Consider the following 21,022-nt stretch of genomic DNA (forward strand, 5'->3'; position numbering starts at 1 on the left):
AAGAAATTTAAAAAACAAAACAAAACTCTGAGTTGGTAGGCCTGGTCACCAGTAGGACGCCTGTAATGGGAGCATCTTAACCCAGACAGTTAGGTGGCCTCCTTGGTTCCCACTTGGGTAGAGGGCAGAAGCTGGCAGAGCAGGGGCCCACGGTTCCTTGGGGCCCAGGCTGAGGCTGGAATGAGCGCCTGGGACCCTTCAGCATCTCTCTGGCCACAGGACAGCAGCTCCTGCGTGAAAAGTACCAGCGGTGTGTGCGGGCCCGCCTCCAGGGCCTGCGCAGGGCCGTGTTCTGGGGCTGGCAGGAGGCTGCAGCTCGTCAGAGACCCACGGCGGCCGGTCCAGAGCAGCTCCTACTGCGGAGGTGGCCGGGCCTGGGGGTGGGAGAGCGAGGGTCACCCCCACCCCAGGAAAAGCAGGGAGAGAGCCCAAGGATGGGAAGCTGGGTGGCCTCTGCAGCTCTAGGGGCAGGCCAGGCTGGAGGCCTGGGACCCGGGCATCATGGGCATGAAGGGAGACCCCAGCCTGGAGTCAAAACCACCAAGCTTCCATTATATGAATTGCTTGGGAGGTGCGGGATGGCAAGCCCCTAACCCCACCCGATGCCCTGACAAGCCGCAGGTCTCCACCTCCTGGCCAGGTCAGCCCTTTGGTTTCAGAGCTCACAGTTAAGATGGGGAAATCAGGGACTTCCCTGGCGGTCCAGTGGTTAAGACCCTGCGCTTCCACTGCAGGGGGCACGGGTTCGATCCCTGGTCAGGAAACTAAGATCCCACGTGCCTTGAGGCCAAAAAAAAAGAGAAAAAGATGGGGAAATCAACTCCTCAAACAGCCACCACAAAGAGAGAGAAATCTGAAATAGAGATGGTCTAGTGACACACATAAACCGTTCATGGGTGCATGTTTAAAAGCAGAGGGGACACATGACACCTTCTCCCAGGGTTGGTTCTGTACAAACTCACACGCATTCACAGTGTCCCCACGGGGGCATTGAACCATTCACCGCAGAGTGGCTGATGTTTTCTTGGTCCATCTGGAGCAGGGGACCACATTCTCCTCACTGACCTCCTGCCCCAGAGTGGCCTTGTGAGGGCAAGCAGGGCGTGGATGTTCTCTTGGTGGAGGGGGACCTGAACCCACAACTGCCAGGTTCCTACACCCTCCCGGGCAGCACCTGCCCCCGGAGCAGGGGTGAGTGCTTGCCAAGGCCCCTAAATGAAAGCCAGAGCTTTCACCTGTTATACATCCATCCATACATTCTTAAGGCACAGGGCTGTGTAGGCAAAACTGTGAAGAACCAGTGATAGTTTGTGGGGAATTTTCAGGTGTAATTTTGAATTAATGTGACTTTTGACTGGGAAGTCGGCTGGGCCCCTTCTCTGCACCTGTTCTGCAGCCACTTCCAGGCCTGGTGTGGAGTAGTGAGAGACACAGGGATGCCCCGGGCCAAGGGTCCAGCCTTCCAGGATGGCCTGAGGAGATGGGCACCAGGGGCCACATTTGCCAGTGAAGCCCCAGAAGCTGCAGCCCGGGCTCAGGAGCAGTGCGTGGCCCAGGCCTCCTTCTCCTGCTGGAGAAGCCAAGAACAAGGACACCAGGTGGACAGCAAGCTGAGGAGGGCCCGGGCCCAGCAGGCCTTCGTTGTAAGGCAAGCGGCCCCGGGCCAGTGCTGTGAGGCCCGCCAGCAGGCAGGAGAGAGAACCCAGGCCCAGGCCCTGTGCTGGATGCTGTGGGCACGTGAGTCCTGCCTGCAGCAGGTCAGCCGAGACCGTGCTGCCCCGAAGCTGAGCGCCAGGTGGGTGCCCATGGCCTGAGGGCAGCCCCGCACTGTGCTTCCAGCTTAGGCCTTGAGCTCGTTTGGGGCCAGGGTAGAGGGAATTTGACGGCTGGTGGCAGGTCTCAGGGGGCTAGGGGGTGATGGGGAGAGGAGGTCCTGGTCCCTGGGGTCAAATTCCAGCTCTGCACTTTCCAGCTATGCTACCCCTCTTTGGGCAAGTCTAACTGTTTTTTTTTTTTTTTTTACATCTTTATTGGAGTATAATTGCTTTACAATGGTGTGTTAGTTTCTGTTTTATAACAAAGTGAATCAGCTATATGTATACATGTATCTCCATATCCCCTCCCTCTTGTGTCTCCCTCCCACCCTCCCTATCCCACCCCTCTAGGTGGTCACAAAGCACCGAGCTGATCTCCCTGTGCCATGCGGCTGCTTCCCACTAGCTATCTATTTTACGTTTGGTAGTGTATATATGTCCATGCCACTCTCTCACTTTGTCACAGCTTACCCTTCCCCCTCCCCGTGTCCTCAAGTCCATTCTCTAGTAGGTCTGTCTTTATTCCTGGCAAGTCTAACTTTGAAGGTCCAAGGAAGATTACAGGCCTGCCTTGCAGGATGGTCCCGGGGATTAGAATAAGAAACAACGTGTGCAAGTTCTCCGCTCAGCTCGGGCCAGACACACACCAGGTCCTGGATGATGTAAACCAGTGCTCGTGGGGGGATGGGAAGGAAGGAGGAGTTGGCAGGACTGCTTTCTCTGTGTCCCCTAAACAGGATGCCTGTCCCCGTCATGTGACAGATAATTCTGCTGCTCTGTGCCCATCTGAACGCGATTTCCCCAGAAGAGGGATGGGGGATGAGGAGCACAGGCGGGGCTTTGCCTGGAGGTCCCCCTCCTGCAGTGCGCTGGGCGGGGGGCAGAGGAGGGCTCCCCACAGCCCGCTGGCCTCCGTGTGGTCTCCTCCCTCGCCCCCAGGGTCCTAGAGGCCTGCGCCCAGTCAGCGACTCGGGGCCATGTCCAGTGAACTGCCATCACCCAGTTCCAGCGGGGCTGGGCCCAGGCGCCTCCTGCGAACCCACTGGGCCCAGTGCCTTACAGCGCTGCTCAGAGTGTGGCTGGAACCACAGACCGAGGCCCAGGAGGCCGGCACAGCCCACCCCAGGCCCAGAGCCAGCCTCAGGCACTGGCCTAGGCTGGCCGCCAGAGGGCACCCCCTGGTGCTGAGGAGGTGGGAGGTCCAAAATGACCTCGGGGCCACTGGCCTCAGAGTCAGCTTGATTCAGCCCCATGGTGAGGGTGGTTGCATGCTTTTCCAGGACCCCAGCGGCCTTGTGGACAGCACCCCTATGGGTTCTCAACAGCCTCCTGGCCGGGCAGCCAGCCAATTACAGGTCCATCAGCACTTACTGAGCACCGAGTGCCAGCCCAAGGCTGGTCTACTACAAAGAAGCACCCTGGGTCGCATCTGTTAGGGAGACAGACACCTAAACTCATTATAAGTCATGGTACAGTCTAGGATCAAGAGAGGTAATTGGGGTCAGTAGAAATTTTTTGTCATTTTTTTTTAATTAGAAAATGAAACATGCTCATTATAGAAAACCCAGAAAATATAAATGAAAAAATATTCTTTCGTGATTCTCTCTACCCAAAGATAACTGCCAGTCCGTCTCCAGACCAGAAGCATTAGTTCTGATACCAGCAAATGGTGACAAAGAGCTGGGTGGCCTAGCACGAGGGAAGAGGCCACAAGGAAACCCGGGCACAGAGTGACACTGCATGGCAGTCTAGGGACATGTCATTGCGGGACACATAGCCCCAGAGTTACTGGCAGGCCACAGAGTGTTCCTCAAGGTGAACTGGCATCATTAAGAATCCCGTTTCAGGGTGCCACAAAATATGTCATAGACTCTAGAAAAGCTAAGAAAAAAGGCTAAAGTGGTTTGTTTTAAATGGAATTGAAACGGACTGGCTTTGGTTATTTGCAGAATCCACATATTTACCTATGTGGGGCTATGGCGACAGCAGATTCTGGGGTCTCAGGGTATTTTAGTTCTAGATCTGTGTTTCAAGAGAATTTTATTTTCAGAGTATGTTTATAAACACTTCCATTCCATTTCTGTCAGCAAAGGCAGGCAGGGATCCCGTTTACTGATGGAGAAACTGAGACTTGTAGAAACAAAGTAAATGTCAGGAATGGTAAATGGTAACTGGGGGGCTGAATTCCAGGCCCCCCTCTTTCTACCACACGCACACGCACGCCCAGGCAGCCCTCACCTAATGACAAGGGCGGATTTTATGCCATCCCTTAGAGAGCCCCTGGTGTCCGTATGGCACAGTCGCTGGGGGCTCGGGCCCTGGAGTCAGACCACTCTGCAGAGGTGAGACCTCAGACAAGTAATTTGACTTTATGAGGCTGAGTGGGGAGAGTAATGCCCACCGCACAGGGTGTACCTGGCACAGGTAAGCTCTGAGTGGGGAGAGTAATGCCCACTGCACAGGGTGTACCTGGCACAGGTAAGCTCTGATTGGTAGCCATTTTTGGTCCACTCACCTTCCTGAGTCTCGAGCCATGTGGGACTACGGGGAAAGAGGCAGTGGCGTGTACTGATGGCCATACTACCCTCGGGCCTTTCCTGTCTCCTCTGGGAGCCTCAGGGCTCGCGCGAGAATCCGTCCCACTTGTGTGCACACAAATAGGAGGCCCTGTTACTGGTCGGGACAGGAATCCTGCCAGGTCACTTGGGCCCCTAGATGTCCAAGCCCATTGGTTCAGGGTTTCCTCTTTGTTCCCTCAGGCCCGCAGCTGCAGGCCACAGGCCACGGCCTGCCCAGCCCAACCAAGCACCACAGCCCCAGTGGACAGAGGAAGCCGAGAGAAACGTCCCGGACTCAGAGTAAGGAGACCCTCCCTCAGGGAATAAACATGTCTGAAGTGGAGGGATGAGACCGTCACCAGCCCTCACGGGCCTGGAAATCAGCTCTGAACTCTTGGCGAATCTGTCTTATGTATTTACTGTGTTCCCCACCCATCTCCTCTTCTGGAGTATTTCACAATTTTGAGAAAACAATTACAATTTCTCCTGCCCCCCCTTTTGGGGCCACAGCCCAAGCCTTTGCAGGAGGCTTGGGCAGAGATGGTGGAAGCAGGGACAAGCTCAACACCATTTCTCGTTAACTCTCTTCCTAGGGCTCAGCTTCCAGAAGTACCGGGGGGGAGAGCTTACTCCCCTGAATGATGTGTTAACCTCTTCCGACGCCCCTTTGCCAGGTGACAGAGAGCCTCCCCTCTGCCCCGCCTCCCAGCTCCAGCTGCAGGGGCCCAGGGCCAGTGACCTACGGGGTCAGAAGGGGACTGCAGCTCTGAGACCAAAGACCTCGAGGGCAAAGGCGAGGCCGAGCAAAGGTGTCTGGGGTGGGAGGAGAGCGTGTGTGTGTGTGTGTGTGTGTGTGGAGAGGGAGGGCTGAGGGCAGGGGTGGAGAGGGAGGGCTGAGGGTAGGAGTGGAGGGGGAGGGCTGAGGGTAGGGGTGGAGAGGGAGGGCTGAGGGTAGGGGTGGAGGGGGAGGGCTGAGGGTAGGGGTGGAGAGGGAGGGCTGAGGGTAGGGGTGGAGGGGGAGGGCTGAGGGTAGGGGTGGAGGGGGAGGGCTGAGGGCGTGGGCTGGGCTGAGGGGCTTGCCTGACCTGGGCCCTCTCTGGCCGGTGCTCATCCCGCAGCAGGCCCAGGCCCATGGCTCTGCCCTCTTTCCTGGCCATGAAGGGGTCGTGATGCCCTTTGCTGTCAGGACACACACCAGGGCCTCTCCCCTCAGGAGGAAGTACCTGCAGCGCGGGCGCCTTGAGGCACTGCTTCGCCGGCACCGGGGTTCCCTGCAGGCCAGGCCCAGGCAGCTGCATGGCAGCGCTGGGTAGATGCTCAGGGGACGGAACGGCTGGCACCGACGCTGGTGAGTGGGGCGGCCCCTCCCCACCCTCACGCTGACCTCCCATCACGTCCCATTCCCAGCCGTAACCCCTGGAAACGCAGTCTCTGAAAGTAAGTTCAGGCCTTGGGACCTACCAAGCCTGAAACCTCGGGGACAGGTGCAGGAATCTGCACTGTTAACACACCTCAGATGACACCTCCTCGTCACATCCCCTTCCTCCTGGCGCCGCAGTTGCAGGCAGGGAGAAGCAGCAGAGGGGCTGGGGGTTGCCAGGCCGGGGACAGCGGTAGGCCCAGCTCGGGGCCTCCTCACGACTGTCCCCATAGCTCAGGCAGTGGCAGCTGAGGCGGGCCTGGTGACGGTGGGCCCTGCGGCTGCAGGCGTCTCAGCGATTACAGCAACAAGAAAACCGCTGGGTCCATTCCCAGGTACTGGGGGGCGGCCCCGCCCCCCAGCAGGCCCTTCCTAGCCGTGCCACACCTGCACATTCCTGAGCTGCAGCCCTCCCTGCTTGCTGCCCCCAGAACCCCTTCTTTTTCAGGGGAGGGGTCAGTTCAGTTAGAGAAAACAGCCTGGATTCCAGAGCCCTTCATCCAGCTGGTGACCTCGTGCTGAGCACAGTCCTGGTCCGTCACTGGTCCGGGGACAGGGCTTGGCCTGTGGCACAGAGGCTGCTCACACCCGCCCGTGTTGGGTGTGGGTCGCTGAGTGCCCCTCCCTGATGTGCACTCGATCCCAGCTTCCCTGATCGCAGGCAACAGCGCTTCCGGGCCTGTGCGTCTGGCCTGGGGCTGAGGGAAGGGCCTCCTCTTCCCTCGGGGGCAGGAGCTGGCCCCGGAGTTCTTCCAGCTCTGACAGCACACACCCAGGAGGGAGCCAAAGAGCTTCCAGGCCTTTGAAACATGGCACCAGCGTCTGGCAGCCAGGGCCCTGAGGGGCAGAGCCAGCAGCAGTGGGAGGCCTCGGAGCAGGCAGGAAGCCGCCAGAGCCCCTGTGCTTGGCGGACTTGGGGTGAAGCAGGGGGCCCAGCAGCAGCTGTGACCCGTTCCCCTGGAAAGGAAAACAGATCGGAGCCCCACCCACCTGAGGAGTACAGGCGCAGGCACAAGGCGCTCAGGCCAAGAGCTCTGAAGGACAATAAAACGCCCGTCTTAGCCCCAGCTGCTTCTCTCAGTTTCTCCTAAAGGCTGCCCTCTGCCCCACCCAACCAGTCCCTCTGACCTGCTTCCTCTGCCGCCCTGTGGACAACCGGCCCCCTCTCCTTGCCCTGAGCTGGTGAAGACCCGCAAGCAGGGACTGGGACAGGGACCAGCCTACGTGCACGTGTCAGTCACAGCCCCTGGGTAGTGGGGCTTGAGAGCTGATGCCTGGGGAGCAGTGCCAGACAGACAGCTTCTGGGACAGGGTGCATGGACGGGAGGGAGCGGCGGGCAGGAGGAGGTCTGTCCGAAAAATAAGCCAGGAAAAGGTCAGTCCTGCTCGGGCCAACCTCATCTTCGCCCTCGATGGTAACAGGCAGGTATCCCTTCACCCCTCAGAGCCAGGGGAGAATAGGGAAGGCCGAGGGCTCCACCACGCACAAAGGTTCAGACACCTTTATCCCTTAAGAGGCACTTTCTCGAGCCACGGGAACGGAGACAACTGTTTCAAAAAGCAGCGCTGTAGAAAAGGGAGAAGCTCAGCTGAGCTCTTGGCTAGAAGGAGGCGACAACTATTAGGTTTCAGCCCAAGGTCCATCCAGGGGCCAGTGCCTGGCAGGGCAGTGGTCCGCCCCTTCATTCCCGAGTGGGTCGTGCCTGGCTGCCAACGCCTTGGAGGTGGAAGGCTGCAGCGCCTTGACGCTGCCATGTCTCCTCTGCAATCCCACAGAGCCCACTGCCACGTTCGCTTTGCTTGTCCTCCATAGGCCCCAAGAGCAAGGTCACTGGCGGTCCCAGGCTGGCTCCTAGGGGTTCCGTCGGCAACAACGCTTCTCAGGAAGGATGCCTTCTGCCCACGTGCTCCTCTGGGGGATGGGGCTGCTTCCCACCGGAGCACAGACTCTCCGCTAGGCAGGGAACACCTGGCTCCCATGTGGGGCGGACTCCGGTCCAGCCAGAGCCTGGAATCCTCACACCAGTCTAGCTGCCATCACTGTGTCAGGAGGTGGGGGGAAGTGAAGGAGAACGGGGGTCTCCCAGAGAACCAGGACGGAGAGGAGGAAGGCGGGACACAGTGGCCTCAAGCTAAGGGTGTCAGGGCTCAGGGTCACGGCGCCTCCGTCTCCCTCTTGTTCTGGGGGGGCCTGTTGAGAAGCTCAAACGTGTCTTCCACCACCTGCCACAGGCAGCTGTCCAGCGGGAACTCGTTGTCCACCAGGTTGACCAGGAAGTAGTTGTCGTGGATGTACTGGATAATCATGCGGGACGGGGACTCCTCCTCATACAGCTTGCCCCACTGCTCGATCCACAGGGCGAAGGCCTCGTCCTGCACACACGCACAGGCACGCACGTGCAGACACACACGGAGACACCGGCACACACACAGAAAGACACAGGTATATACATGGTCCCACATACAGACACACAGACACACACTCAGACTCGCCGGCCAGGTTAACAGGGCTGCCCTAGGGCCAGGGCTCCACACTCAGCACCCCAAGGGCCTCTGCTGCTGCCCAACAAGACGTTTCCAAGAACAGAACTTGGCCCACTGCCAGCGCCACCCCTGCTCCCCAGCCCAGAAGTAAACACCATGAGTCAGAGACAGGGCGCTGCCAGCCCTGGGGGTGCGGCCCCCAGCTGCCCCGCCCACCCGCCCGTGGCTCTGGAGGTGGGCAGGGCAGGCCTGCTTACCCCCCTTACCTTCCAGAACATGAAGCTGACCGGGTCCACCACTGTGGGCTGGATGATCTCTCGCCCAGGGAAGATGCCCCAGGTGACGGCGTTGGGCTGCAGCTCGGGGGCGTTGGTGATGTTGTCACCCTGCGGGGCGGGGCGGGGGGCGGTGGTTAGGGGAAGCCTTGGGGTGCAGACAGCTCCGCCCCTCCTCCCGCTGTCACTGCCCCACCCCTGCCCCGCCTCTGCAGCTCGGTGAAGGCAGCGAGCCTGAAACCCAGACGTCATCCCGGGCTTTGCCTTCCTCCTCCTGTGCTCCAATCAGCTTCACACCCAGCGGTGCTGCTCACTTCCTCTCGTGTCTAGCCTTGTGTCTAGCCTGGCCAGGCCTCTCTTTGCTACCCAGACCACCAGGGCTGCTGACTCTAGTCTCCCCTGGCCCTGTTATCCACACAGCTGTCCCCTGGGACCTGCCCAAAATAAAACATGGAGCCAAGGCTCCCTCTTGCCTATACGGGAAAACCCGAGTTCCAAGCAGGACAATGGAGACCCCTGAGGACCTGGCCCCGGCTTAACGCTTCAGCCTCACTCTGACCCCATTTGGCAGCGATGCCTTTGCACGCCCTCTGCCCTTTCCCTGGGATGCCTTTTTACTCCTCATCCTTAAAGATTCAGGCCACACAGGAACTGTCCAAACACCTCCCCTGATCTCTCAAGCTGGACGTCCCTCCCTTGGATCCCCAGCTTCTTCCTATGCTCAACTTTACTGTTATAAAGTGCAACTGCTTACACCTATTCATAATTATTCCCTGATGGCTTCCCCCGCTAGGCTGGGTGCTCTCGGAGGGCAGGGGCCTGGCTCTGTCTGCATATCCACCTGGCACGATGCGTGGCCCCACTGGGCACTCCGTGACTGCTGAATGGTGGAGTAAACGTGGCGCCCTCACCCCGGCCCTGCTGAGCGCCCTTTGACCCGCGGCCAGCCCACCTTCACATCCACGATGTGGTAGTTCACCCGGAGCTCGTACTTCTTCAGCACCTGCAGAAGTGCTTCCACTGTCTCTCGGGAAGTGAAGAACTCCAGGTAGGCCTGCGGGAGGGAGACAGGTGCCATCACGTAACCCCCAGTCCTCGCTGGACGCCTTCGCTGGGCGCTGCTGAGTGGGCCACGTGCTCTGAAACACCAGACGCCTGCCCTCCTGACCGTCCCAGGGAGGCATCCACGAGGACACTCGTAGCAGAACACTTAAGGCGTCGGGACTAGCGGTGGCCACTAGCTGGGAGGTGAACCCATAAGCAAAGGGAGGGGAGCAGGTACGTGAGGTTTCTCGGTCTGGACAGGTCTGAGGGACGTCTGCCAACCCTCCGTCCAGTTGGGAAAGGTTCCATGGAGAAGTCGCTCCAGAAGCTGTACAGGGGGCCCAGTTTGGCAAGTAAGGCAAGAGAGGCCTGACACACTCCATCCCCCTATCTGCTGGGTGGAGGGCTTCTCCAGCACCACCTGGCCACCAGGGATTAAGCTGGGCTTATTTAAATTCACTTCCCAGAGCCCTCAGGCTTTAGTTTAGAATGTAATTTTAACTCCAGCAGCCCCAGGAGAAAGGGGTCCACAAGGAACAGTAATAATAGCTCCCAGTTAGGGGATGCTTCCCACGTGCTAAGCACTTTATGTGCTTTGTCACGTTTCATCCCCAGAACACGACGTGACATATCCCCATTTTACAGAAAGGAAAGCTGGGGCCCAGAGTGGTCAAGTGACCAGCCTACCCAGGTCTGTCCGACTCCGAGCCTGAGATGGCATCCACTCTGATCCCCGGCCGCTCAGAACAAAGAGCCCCTGAGACGAAGGCCTCTGTCCCCAGCCCCGGGGAACCCCTGCAGGCAGGTCAAGGGAGGGCAGCCCTGTGTGTCCCTGCCACACCTTCTGGAAGACGTAGCCCCCGCCGGGGCCCCAGCCCACGATGGGGTCAGAGGACGGCTTCCCGTTGATGCTGGGCTGCGAGTTGATGGTGAGGATGCCCCGCCGGTTCACTCGCAGCAGCTCCTCCTTCATCAGGCTGGTCTCGGCCGCCAGGGGCTCATCATTCCAGGGCAGGCAAGTCACCTGGGGAGGGTAAGCCGGGCTGGGTCCCTCCCTGTCACGGTCCCCATCAGAGGCCCAGCCTGTCTCTGCTTCCGTAAGCCCCTGCCAGGCACCCCACGTGGGGACCCCCCAACTCACCTTCTCCCTTTGCTGAGGTGCCACCTCCAGGCACAGCGATGAGGCTCAGGGTGGGGCAGTGACACCCACGTCTGGCCCCTGGGGCGAGGGGAGGTACCCAGGGATCCCATCCCAGCAGCACTCACTTTACAGCCGTTCTGGTTCGGCTCTCCCGAGAGGTAGCGGGCAAAGACTTCAAAGACACTTTCCTCGCTGGTCAGCTCCTCCCCCCACATCTTCAGCAGCTCTTCCTTTGGGGACTTGCTCTTCAGGTAGAAGAGATAGTAGTCCTTCAGCTCCCCAAAGGCCGGAGAGGAGGAATTGCCCCTGGCGGAGGAGGAGCCCGAAGGTCAAGGCACACCCCTGACCTTGGACTCCAGAGAGAAGCATCCACCTGCCCCAGGGGGGCATTCCTGTGAATCCTGTCCCGAGGGCTCCACCATGATTGGTCTCCCTCCTCCCAAGAAACAGTTCATTTGCAATGGCTCACCAGCGGCCGTTGGGGAACTCATCCCACTCCTGGGTGCGATAAATGTAACTCTTTGGTCTGGAGGCCCAGAAGATGGGACGGACATCTTCCTCTCGGCGCTTGGGGTGGGCACTGATGGCCCAGGGCAGGGGACGTCTGGGTGAGAATGGAGACAGAAAGGGTCAGGGCTTGGCCAGAGGGAGGGGGAACCACTGAACCTGGGTTCTTCCATCTTGACTCGCAAACGTCAAGCCGGATGGCATTCCCACTGAGATTGGAGCCCTAAGGGTGCCACCAGCCACGGCACAGACATCCCTCTGTGCCCCCGTGGCAGCCAGCACTGCCAGCTAGGGCGCACTCATTCTGACCTCCCTGCCCACCCGACTCTCCTCTGTGGCTCCAGGGCCTGAAGTCGGGGCCACTGGCCTCACCTGGGGTCCTCGATCCACATGCCCAAGCGCTTCAGCACCTCTGTGGTGGCCACCTCGCGGTTCAGGGTGTAGAAGTGCAGGCCCGGCACCGAGCCGCTTGCCAGAAGCTCCTGGCACAGGCTCAGCGCCTGCTCGATGCCGTAGTTGCGGATGGCAGCGTCGTTGTCTTTGATTGGCTCGATCACGTCCTTGATCCGCTGCGGCACCTCCAGCTTGGACAGCTTTACAAGCTGCCGGAGGGAGTGGTAGCCCTGCCCAAGACACAGGGGGCTGTGGGTCCCATCTTCCTGCCCGTCTCTCACCCCAAATCCTTATCCCCCCACCAGGCCTCCTGGCTCTGTAGTGTGACACAGACTGACCCAGGAAAGTCAGACCATATTGTACCAGCACTTTTTGTACTCTGCAGGGTGCAGCAGCTGCCCACAGCATTGCTGCCATTGGTCTGAGCCGACCCTTTGGCCCCTAGATGTATCTATTGATAAATGGGGGTCATCTAAGCCAGTGGTTCCCAAGCCTGACCGATCACCAGAATCGCCTGCCAAACTTCAGGAATGTACCAATTCCCAGGTCCCACCTCAGATCTGTTAAATCAGAACTTCTAGGCATGGGATCTGGAAATCCATGTTTTAAAAGAGCTTATTAAATGATTCTGGTGACAGCCAAGTTTGGGAAACATTGATTTAACCCACATTTATAATGAGAGTAATAATCCCTTTTAGTGACACTTATCAATAAGCCCCTCCAACAGTTACTGTTGCTATTTTGGGGAGACATAAGAGGTAATCAAAAGAGGGTGGCGGGGGCTTCCCTGGTGGCACAGTGGTTGAGAGTCCGCCTGCCAATGCAGGGGACACGGATTCGTGCCCCCCTCCGGGAAGATCCCACATGCCGCGGAGCGGCTGGGCCCGTGAGCCATGGCCGCTGAGCCAGCGCGTCCGGAGCCTGTGCTCCGCAACGGGAGAGGCCACAACAGTGAGAGGCCCGCGTACCGCAAAAAAAAAAAAAAAAAAAAAAAAAAAAGAGGGTGGCAAGACGACATTTTACAAGGACTGAGCACCTGTTTGACGAAAATCTAATGAACATCAAAGAAGAACTTCGGTCTGAACTCGGCACTTCAGGTTCACTTTGGCCTTTACCAAGGCCCTGGCCTGTGCTAGGATGGGGGTGGTGAGAGTCCATGAGCCCTCTCGGGACCCTCACCTGAATAGGGAAGATCCCGGGGAGGATGGGACAAGTAATGCCCATCTCGGAGCAAGCCTTGACAAAGCGGAAGAAAGTGCCGGCCTCGAAGAAGAGCTGGGTGATGATGAAGTCGGCTCCCGCGGCCACTTTCTCCTTTAGGTGCTTCAGGCTAGCCTCAAAGCTCTCTGAGTCGGGGTGGCCTTTGGGGTAACCTGCCAACAGGGATGACAGTAGGGAGAGACTGGTTCTGCCTGCTCAAGGGGAGTGATGAAGCAACCAGAGAGCCGGGAACGGAGAGCTCTGGATCCATACCTTCCAACCCCGTAGCATGGACAGGCTGAAGCGGTCGGTGATGGCTGGGCTCACCTGATGCGCCCCTCAGCCTGGAGGTGACCCTCGGTGAACGCTGCCTTAGAGCCACCCTCCCAAGAGTGGGGATGGATTGCCCCCAAACACCCACACTGTCCTGCAATCAGCCAGGCCAATCTGGCCTGCACTTTGTGGCCACAGAAGAGAGGAAATGCTACATTCACACCAGCCAGGCAGCTTTGGGGTAATGGGCTTGACTCTAGGTACTGGATTAAAACAGTGCTTGTAATTTCACATTAAAATTACTCAGGGGTCCCAGACAGTGCAAAGTCAGAAACCACGTTACACAAGGAATAAGTGAAGAGAGTAGAGATGTTCTGCTTGAAGAAAAGAACGCAGAGAATACGGTAACTATTTCTAGACGCCCACAAGTCTGTCACCTTAGTCGAGTTCCTCATTCATCATATTCTGTGCTGCTTCTGATGGCACAAGTAGGATCAGTTTCAGAGAGCTGCCTGACAGTGGACCGAGCAACCCCACAGAGGAATGGACTCCCAAACAATGCGGCAGGGCGATGACCCTGTGCCGGGGATGCCTGGGAGGCGGGGCCAGACGTCCCCTAGGTTCCTGACTAGCTCCAGGAACGGTGTGCTCCCTTCCCTAAACGACTGAACTTACTAGTGCCTCTGCCTGCACAGGAAAGACCACAGGCCTTAATGAACTACAAGCAGAGTGCCGGCTTCCTCAGCCTGAGGCCAGGGCAGGACCCCAAGCCAGGAAGGGGCAAACCTGAACCCACACTGTTGGGTAGCCAGGCTGCTTTGCTGTGATAATGCAGTTTCGTTCTTAAGAAACCCTGAGTCATCAAAACTGGATATAAAAACTACTGTTTCGGGGATAGGCGTGGAAGGATTAAACACTAGAGCTTTATACTTTCAATAACAAGGCGATTTTTCCAGCAGAAAATTTGAGAAACAGAGGTTTTAATAGCTGAAACTCTACAAAACCTCAACAGCACCCAACAAGTCCAGCAATTGCTTACATTTGGGTTTTGCTCAGTTTTACTATATTCTTGTCCTGTCATGGCCAGCTGGGTGCCTTCTAATCCACTGGTCCTCTTTTTCATCCACTTTACCATAAGCAAAGCACCAAACCATTCAGCAACTGTACGCTCACAGCTCTGCTGGTTTCCCCTGGTGACCATCCAATGCCCACCACACGTGGGCACATTCCCCAATCAACCGACTGTCTCGTGGCCGCACGACCAATGACACTTGAATTCCTACCTCCTCATCGGGGCCTCCTAGACTCATCCACCTCAACGCCCTCTTCTCAACACTAAGAAGAGCGGACATGTACATGGGGGCCTGGGGACGCAGCCCAAAGTCTCCACAACAAGTAATTTCCTTGAAGCCACGTGGCTTGTATTTTTAAATTCAGATCACTTTGATTTGCTACTCCATAATGTAGCCATGTTTATTTTAATATGATATGATTTTCCCCAAAATATTTAAGAAAAATTGTCATGCCAAGGTGATATGTCAAATTAGTCCCTGGACTTCCTGTGTCCCTGGCACACACTGCCTCACCACACCCAAGCCCCCATTTGAGAAGCTGAAGGCCCAGACCCCATGAGTCGGGGCAAGAGGGAAGGCCACGCCATCTGTTTCTAGCAGGTGAACCTTGCCTCCTGGCTGTAGCTAAAGAAACTAGAGTTGAGCCGATGCGGTTCTCTCTCCTGAGGGTTTGGAACTGATGCTGAGACCTGTCAATCAGTCTGGCGGAACCAGGAGCAGGCGGCGGGTCACATGTGTACCGTACGTATCAGAGACAGAAAAAGCGTACATATCAGGTCTACTGGATGAGGCATGAAGCAGCGGGGGGTGGGGGGTGGGGGGGCAGAGAGAATGAGGGAGGGCCTTGGATTCTGCCTGCCTCCTGGTTCCAGCGCTTAATGAGGTCTGATGCCATTTCCTGACCTTGTTCTGAGATTCCCTGCCCCCGGAACCTTAATAAATATACCTCTTTTGTTTAAGGAAGAATAGGGCTGGGAAGTAGGCTAAGAGCAAGAAAAGGCAGAGGAAGGGACTTCCCTGGTGGTCCAGTGGTAAAGAATCCGGATGGCTTGCAACGCCTAAGATCCCACATGCTGCGGGGCAACTAAGCCCGCGAGCCAAAACTACTGAGCTCGCACGCCTCAACTTGAGCCCGCGTGCTGCAAACTACAGAGCCCACGCGCCACAACTACAGAGCCCACGCGCCACAACTACAGAGCCCACGCGCCCTGGAGCCTGTGCACCACAACTAGAGAGAGAAAACCCGCAAGCCACAGCTAGAGAGAAGCCCGCACACCACAATGAAGAGCCCGCGTGCCGCGACGAAGACCAGACGCAGCCTAAAATAAGAAAGCAAAGAAAAATAAATAAATAATAAAAATTAAAGGCAGAGGAACGAAAACTTAAGGGGTGGTGGCACGCCTGGGTGGGTAGCGGATGACAGAATGATGGGAGGGCAGACGCTGTTTGATTCACCCCCGCGCCTCCGTCACCCGGCGCAGGCGGGCCGGCGGTGCGCTGAGCTAGCGGGGCCTGACCTGAATGCCGTGCCGAGGGGGCTCTCTGTGCCTCTCCTTCCTTCCCCTCTCCGGTCCCACCCACTGGGACACTCCAGCCTCTCACCTGCCACACAGACATCGAAGTAGTCACCAAACTCGCTTCGGATGTGCTTCACCAAGTCTACGGCATAGTTGAAACCTCCGTCCTCCTCTTCCCACTGGTCACCTATGGGATCTGTGGGGTTGGAGGTCACAGTGCTGGGTTTCACCCAACCTCCAGGTAGCCTCTCTGTTCCTTCTCCCCCCACACCCAGGACCGTGAGCGCCTCGAAGGCAGAGCCTTCATATTACTCAAGTTGGTGTCTCCGCTTTCTAATGTAGCACTTGGTAAACAGTGGGAGGGAAGACAGCAGCCAACCCATCAAACAGTCCCTGAGCGCCGACTCCGAGGGCCCTGTGCTGGCTGCAGCAGACAGGGAGCAGCTGCAGCTCTGCGTTCAGCCTGGAGCATCGGCGATCCCTTCCCTGCTCACACCTGGGTGTGTCCACACGCCCTCACCCAAGCCCATGGCTTTTTCTCCCACCCCCTTGGAACCCTCACCTCCCGGGAGAATCCTCCACTCATCTCAAGTGAGAAGTGGTCTTTCGGGTGGGGAGCATGGGGCCACAAGTGCCCACCCATCAGGCTCCCACTTCCCACACTCGTGTGGCCCAGTGACAGTGCGCGCCAGAGGCATAACCAGCTATTCTCACTCCTAGGACACGTGCCAGAGCTGAACTCTTCGACTGGGCCAAAGGCCAGGTGCAGCCAGGGATCGATTAATTGCTTGATTAATTGATTAACTGATTGTGTACATCGGGACAGAGGGTTATCAGGCACCGGCCGCAGGCTCCACTGAACTCCTACTGCGAGGTCAAGAAGTGGCTCCATCTGTGTGTTGCCCAGGGTCCTCCTGCCCCACACTGCCTATCGATGCTACTGGCGGGGACGGGACCCTGAGCGTACTCAGTGTGGGAGCTGAAGAAAAGGAAAGGACCGTTCCAGGGACAGAAGTCTGCAGGAAAGCAAGACCCCAGAGAGCAGAGTGCGGGCTCCACACCTCCCCTCAGTGCCAGAATGTTCTTCAGGCCCAGACGCTTGGCCTTGTGCAGGTGGCCTGTGATCTCTTCCCGGCTCTGATGGCAGCAGGTCATGTGCAGGATGGTCTCCAGGCCACAGTAGTTCACGGCGGTGCTGGCGATCACCATGGACGAGGTCTCCTTGTCTGAGCCAGGGTCCCCTGCTGGATGCCAGGTCACATCTATGAAGAGGGGACCACCTGCCCCCATCCGGTCAAACCTGTAGGGAATTTCTTTCTGAAGAGGGGCTCCTGGGGGTACATCACCCTTCACCACCTTCCCATGGGGTCTGGGAGTTAGAGAAGCATCACATGCAGGCTGGAATCAGACGGATCTGCATTCATATCCTGGCTTTGCTACTCACTAGCTGTGTGATCTTGGGAGAGTTCCTTGATCTCTCTGAGCCTCAGTTTCCTGATTTCTATAATGTGGCAGAGGACAGTGCCTACTTCATAATAATACTCCGAGGATATCATGACAGATGGCTCCACAGCTCTTAAAACAGCGCTGGGTACACGGCAAACACGAAATCAATGTGCTGTCATTATGATTACTCTTACTGTGGAGATAATATATAATGACAATGAAACCAGTTTGCGTGACGGCAGCACTTTGGACTTTTCAAAGTGTTTGCACATTTATTATCTCGGGTGAGTTAAGACATTTCAATGGTCAAGGGTTCGGGGAACCCTCAGAGTGGCAAGCAGGGCCTCATTCTAGGGACAAAGAGGGTCAGCAGACACAAGTTTCTTCCCTGCCGCCCCCCAGTTCCAGCGCAGCAGCCAAGAGTCCTGCAGAGCACGGCCACATTTCCATAACTAGAATCAAGAGCTATACGTGCGCACATGCGCTGTGTTACAGGTTATAACGTGGTGCATTGAAACATCTTTGTGCCTTCAAACTTCACAACCTTGGGAGTGACACATAAGAAGTGCAAGCGATAAAAAGCATAAACTTTAAAAAAGGAACTGCAATTCATCAAGTGCCAACATAATCCGGTTGGCATTTCTAGATTTCTAGATGCATAATCCAAATTCCTAACTTGCTGAAAATGTTCTCCAAGCCGCCTGTTTTGTAACTTCCTAAACTCTCCTCACGATCCAGCCCCAAGTTCCGCCCAAGAATTTAGTCTGAGAGAATCAACATTTTTAGCACATGGAAGAGAGTGTCTAAACATTCCAGGTGCTTGGAGGGGCTTTTACAGACAACAGAAGCTGCTATCAGAGGATCTACCCTGGCTTTGCTTTTTTCCACCCCCTATGGCTGCCTTTTCCTGCTGGGTCAAAGTGCAGCCCAGCCTCGGGGCTGACAGTTCATCTTTTCCCCCTGCCCCCATCCCCCGGTCTGGCCCTACCCCTTATCTTGCGTTGACTCACCTTGAGATGAGATTGACAGCTCCCTCAGCAGTTCGAGGAGGGAAGAATTCTAGGGAGAACCACCTGTCACCAGATTCCATCCTCCGCTTCATCTTCTCCCTGAGCCTCTCGTGGCGTTCAGGGTCCAGCACGGGTGTGGAGCACCTTGAACTATCCTTGGAGCTCTCGCTGCCACTGCTGCTGCCCTCCCAGCGGGGGCTGGGGCCGCCATGCTCTCTGGGTTCGTTCACCATGGCCGAGCTCCTGCTGCACGGGGTGAGGCAGGGGGCGTGAGACGGCAGGCAGGCAGCCGAGCCCCAGCAAGGCAGGGTCAAGCGAGAGATGCTGCATTTCCACGCAGGAGGAAGGCCGGTGAGGGTACGGGTGACAACGCGCCCACCCAGTGGCTCCACACGCCAGTTACGACCGTCTGCGCTGCCTCGCTCCAAGCTTTGCCCTCCGCTGCTGCCTGATTCCGCGTGTGACAGCCCCCACCCAGCACAGAACCATGCTCCTTCAGCCCGTGGGTCCTCCGTGACCGCTACCTGATGGAGGGTGGCACTGAGAACCTCGCGCTGCCAGCCTCCCAGGCCCGCATTCCCAGGGAGGGGCAGCAGTGCCCCGCCGGGAGGACCTTGGGTTTGGGACGGTCCATCTCTGCCAGTGTAAACTCAGACCCCAGACCACTGGGGAAGAAATGGAGGAACCTTCCCCAGCGGGTGTGTCCGACTGGGCGGAGCTGTGACAAAGGAAGAGCTGAGAGCAGTAGCTGGGGCCGGCGCGAAGGGGCGGGGGCAAGGCTTCCCGGCGAGGGGGAGGGCTGAGGCTCTAGAGGCCGAAGGCGGATGGAAGGAGGGGGACGTGGGACTGCAGACTGCAGGGTTTGGGCGTGATGAGGCCAACAGATGTTCAGGGTGACTGGATCACATGCCAAGGAAGGAAAGGCTCAGCCATGGAAACATCTCCTGTTACTTGGAACAGTTTGTATGCGTGCAGGCTGGAAGGGGTGAGAGCTTGACAAAGCAGCCTGATTTCTCCCGACTTTGTGCTTCTCTGAAAAGACCATGTCATGGGTTAGAACTAGACATTGGCTGGGTTCCAAAAATAGCCAGACCCCAATTCAATAAGGGCATGAATTGATGTCCAACTCAGAACAAAGGCTGAACAGTCTGCGCCTGCCTTCCAGGCTGTTCTCCTTACACACACCAGTGAAGTCAGTTCAAGTGATTACAGCGACTGCAAAGCCACCGCGGTTGAAGCCCTGAACCACGGCAACCACAGGCTGGCCGACAAGAGGGCACAGCGCCGTTGGGCAGTTTGGTGGGGAAAATAAGACAAAAACGAAAACAAAACACTACACTTGCACAGCAAGATGCAAACACACAGTAGTGAAAATCCAGGGTGTGGTGACCTGGAGCATTAGAGGAGCAACCAGGCCAAGTTCACGTCTTTCAGGGAATGTCCACTGCTAAGCCCGTGTTCTTAACCATTTTGGGGGTCCTAGACTCTTGAGAAACTGATGAGATCCAATGCTCCTCTCCCCTAAAACACACACAAGTGCACGTAACACACCCTGGTACACCCAACGTCAAGCAGTTGAGACCAGATTGAGACCAGACCACCCCCAGAGATGCCCATTTTGATTCTGACCTAAAATTCCAGTTTCTCTGTGGGGATGAACGTCAGGAGTAAGAGAGGGGAGAGTGTCAAGATCAGCCTAGTCTGGTCTTTCTTCCGAATTCCAGAGAGTGCCTCATTAATTGTCTGCTGGAACAAAACCAAGAGGGGAGAGGAGGCCGAACCACCCACAAACTAAATGCTCTTTCATTTGTTCATTAAGACTTACTGAATTCCTACTATGTGCCAGGCACTAGCCTTCTTCCAACATTTTTCACGTGCTACCACTTAAACCATTTTAAGCTAGGATCCCATAGCACCCTGGGTTGCAACTGTGGGTTCACATATTTGTCTCCCCTCCCTCTTCCCAGTTCCCTGAGACCAGGGCCGGGTATTCTGCCTATGGTATCCCCGTGCTGGCACCCGGTGACAGCCAGCACTCACTGAGCGCCGACGGGCCAGGCGCTGTCACCCCGTCCTCAAAGCAACCCTCTGCCATTAGATGAGCACTTAATGGGTGCCAGGCACCGAGCAGTGGGGGAATACGGAGCCCAGCACTCCCAGAGGGGTCCCGGTGGGCACTTGTGAGCCGCCCGATGCAGTGGGCGTCGGGGACAGCAGTGTCAGTGGCCCACGGCTCTTCTCCAGGTGCTCGGCAGGGAGCCGGAGAGATGCCTCTGGCGCCGGGGGCTCGAGGGCCACGAATCTAGTTACCGGGTCACTAGGTCACGGGAGGGGGCGGAAGCGAAGGCCCAAGTCCACCCCCAGCTCAGGGCCGCCTCAGCCCTGCGGTCCTTCAGTCCAGGCCGGGGGCCGAAAGTGAGTCTCCGCTTCAGGGTCGAGGATCGCGGGGGTGGCAGCCAGGGGGGCGCTACTCTAGCCCCGCCGAGGGCGTGCACGCAGAGGGGGCGGGCCGACCGGCCACCACCGCTCCCCGCCCTCCGTGCAGAGCCCGCCCCCGGGTGGGTGGCCCCCAAGGCTCCCAAGGCCCTGGTCTCTCTCCCCGGCGACTACAAGCCTCGCCGTCACTCACCCTCTGGTCGCGGATGACTCAGAGCACGCGCCCGTCGCAGCTGCGTGGCTGATAAGGAGGCGCCAGCAGAGGGGGCGCGGCTCGGGTAGGGGAGCGGCGCCGGTGTCAGGTTGCTTAGGAAGGCGGGGCCAGAGGGCGGAAACCACCCTTGCAGGCGCCCGGAAGCCCCGCCCCCAACATGGCGGCGCCCAGAAGTCTCGTTGGAAGCCGTCCCTCCACCGTCATGTGACGCGAGCCC

At 57.6% G+C, this 21,022-nt stretch overlaps 2 protein-coding genes across 6 annotated transcripts in view; one reads left to right on the top strand and one right to left on the bottom strand.

Annotated features, from left to right (window-relative positions):
- C2H1orf167 (chromosome 2 C1orf167 homolog) overlaps positions 1-6,740 on the top strand; it is a 21,142-nt gene extending 14,402 nt beyond the window's left edge. Inside the window, 9 exon segments of the mRNA XM_060118196.1 lie at positions 220-364; positions 1,397-1,737; positions 4,574-4,672; positions 5,047-5,165; positions 5,586-5,652; positions 5,655-5,720; positions 6,026-6,127; positions 6,241-6,247; positions 6,569-6,740. Of these exon segments, the coding sequence (XP_059974179.1) occupies positions 220-364; positions 1,397-1,737; positions 4,574-4,672; positions 5,047-5,165; positions 5,586-5,652; positions 5,655-5,720; positions 6,026-6,127; positions 6,241-6,247; positions 6,569-6,740 (1,118 nt within the window).
- Positions 3,368-20,991, bottom strand: MTHFR (methylenetetrahydrofolate reductase). Of its 5 annotated transcripts, none has more exons than XM_060088983.1 (13): positions 20,466-20,681; positions 19,785-19,898; positions 18,156-18,401; positions 16,761-16,999; positions 15,785-15,895; positions 12,816-13,009; positions 11,616-11,866; positions 11,206-11,340; positions 10,862-11,042; positions 10,437-10,619; positions 9,504-9,605; positions 8,543-8,662; positions 3,368-8,165 (listed from the first exon to the last, which is right to left on the bottom strand). In XM_060088983.1, exons 3-13 carry the CDS (start codon positions 18,386-18,388, stop codon positions 7,947-7,949), a joined length of 1,968 nt encoding a protein of 655 aa, XP_059944966.1. In that variant the 5' UTR covers positions 18,389-18,401; positions 19,785-19,898; positions 20,466-20,681; the 3' UTR covers positions 3,368-7,946. The 5 variants fall into 5 exon arrangements, with proteins under 5 accessions (XP_059944966.1, XP_059944967.1, XP_059944968.1 ...); XM_060088984.1 differs by lacking the exon at positions 20,466-20,681 and adding an exon at positions 19,981-20,357; XM_060088985.1 differs by lacking the exons at positions 19,785-19,898; positions 20,466-20,681 and adding an exon at positions 20,785-20,991.
- Positions 20,992-21,022: the final 31 nt, after the last annotated feature.

This window comes from Mesoplodon densirostris, chromosome 2, assembly GCF_025265405.1.
Source record: "Mesoplodon densirostris isolate mMesDen1 chromosome 2, mMesDen1 primary haplotype, whole genome shotgun sequence".
NCBI classification, from domain to species: domain Eukaryota; kingdom Metazoa; phylum Chordata; class Mammalia; order Artiodactyla; family Ziphiidae; genus Mesoplodon; species Mesoplodon densirostris.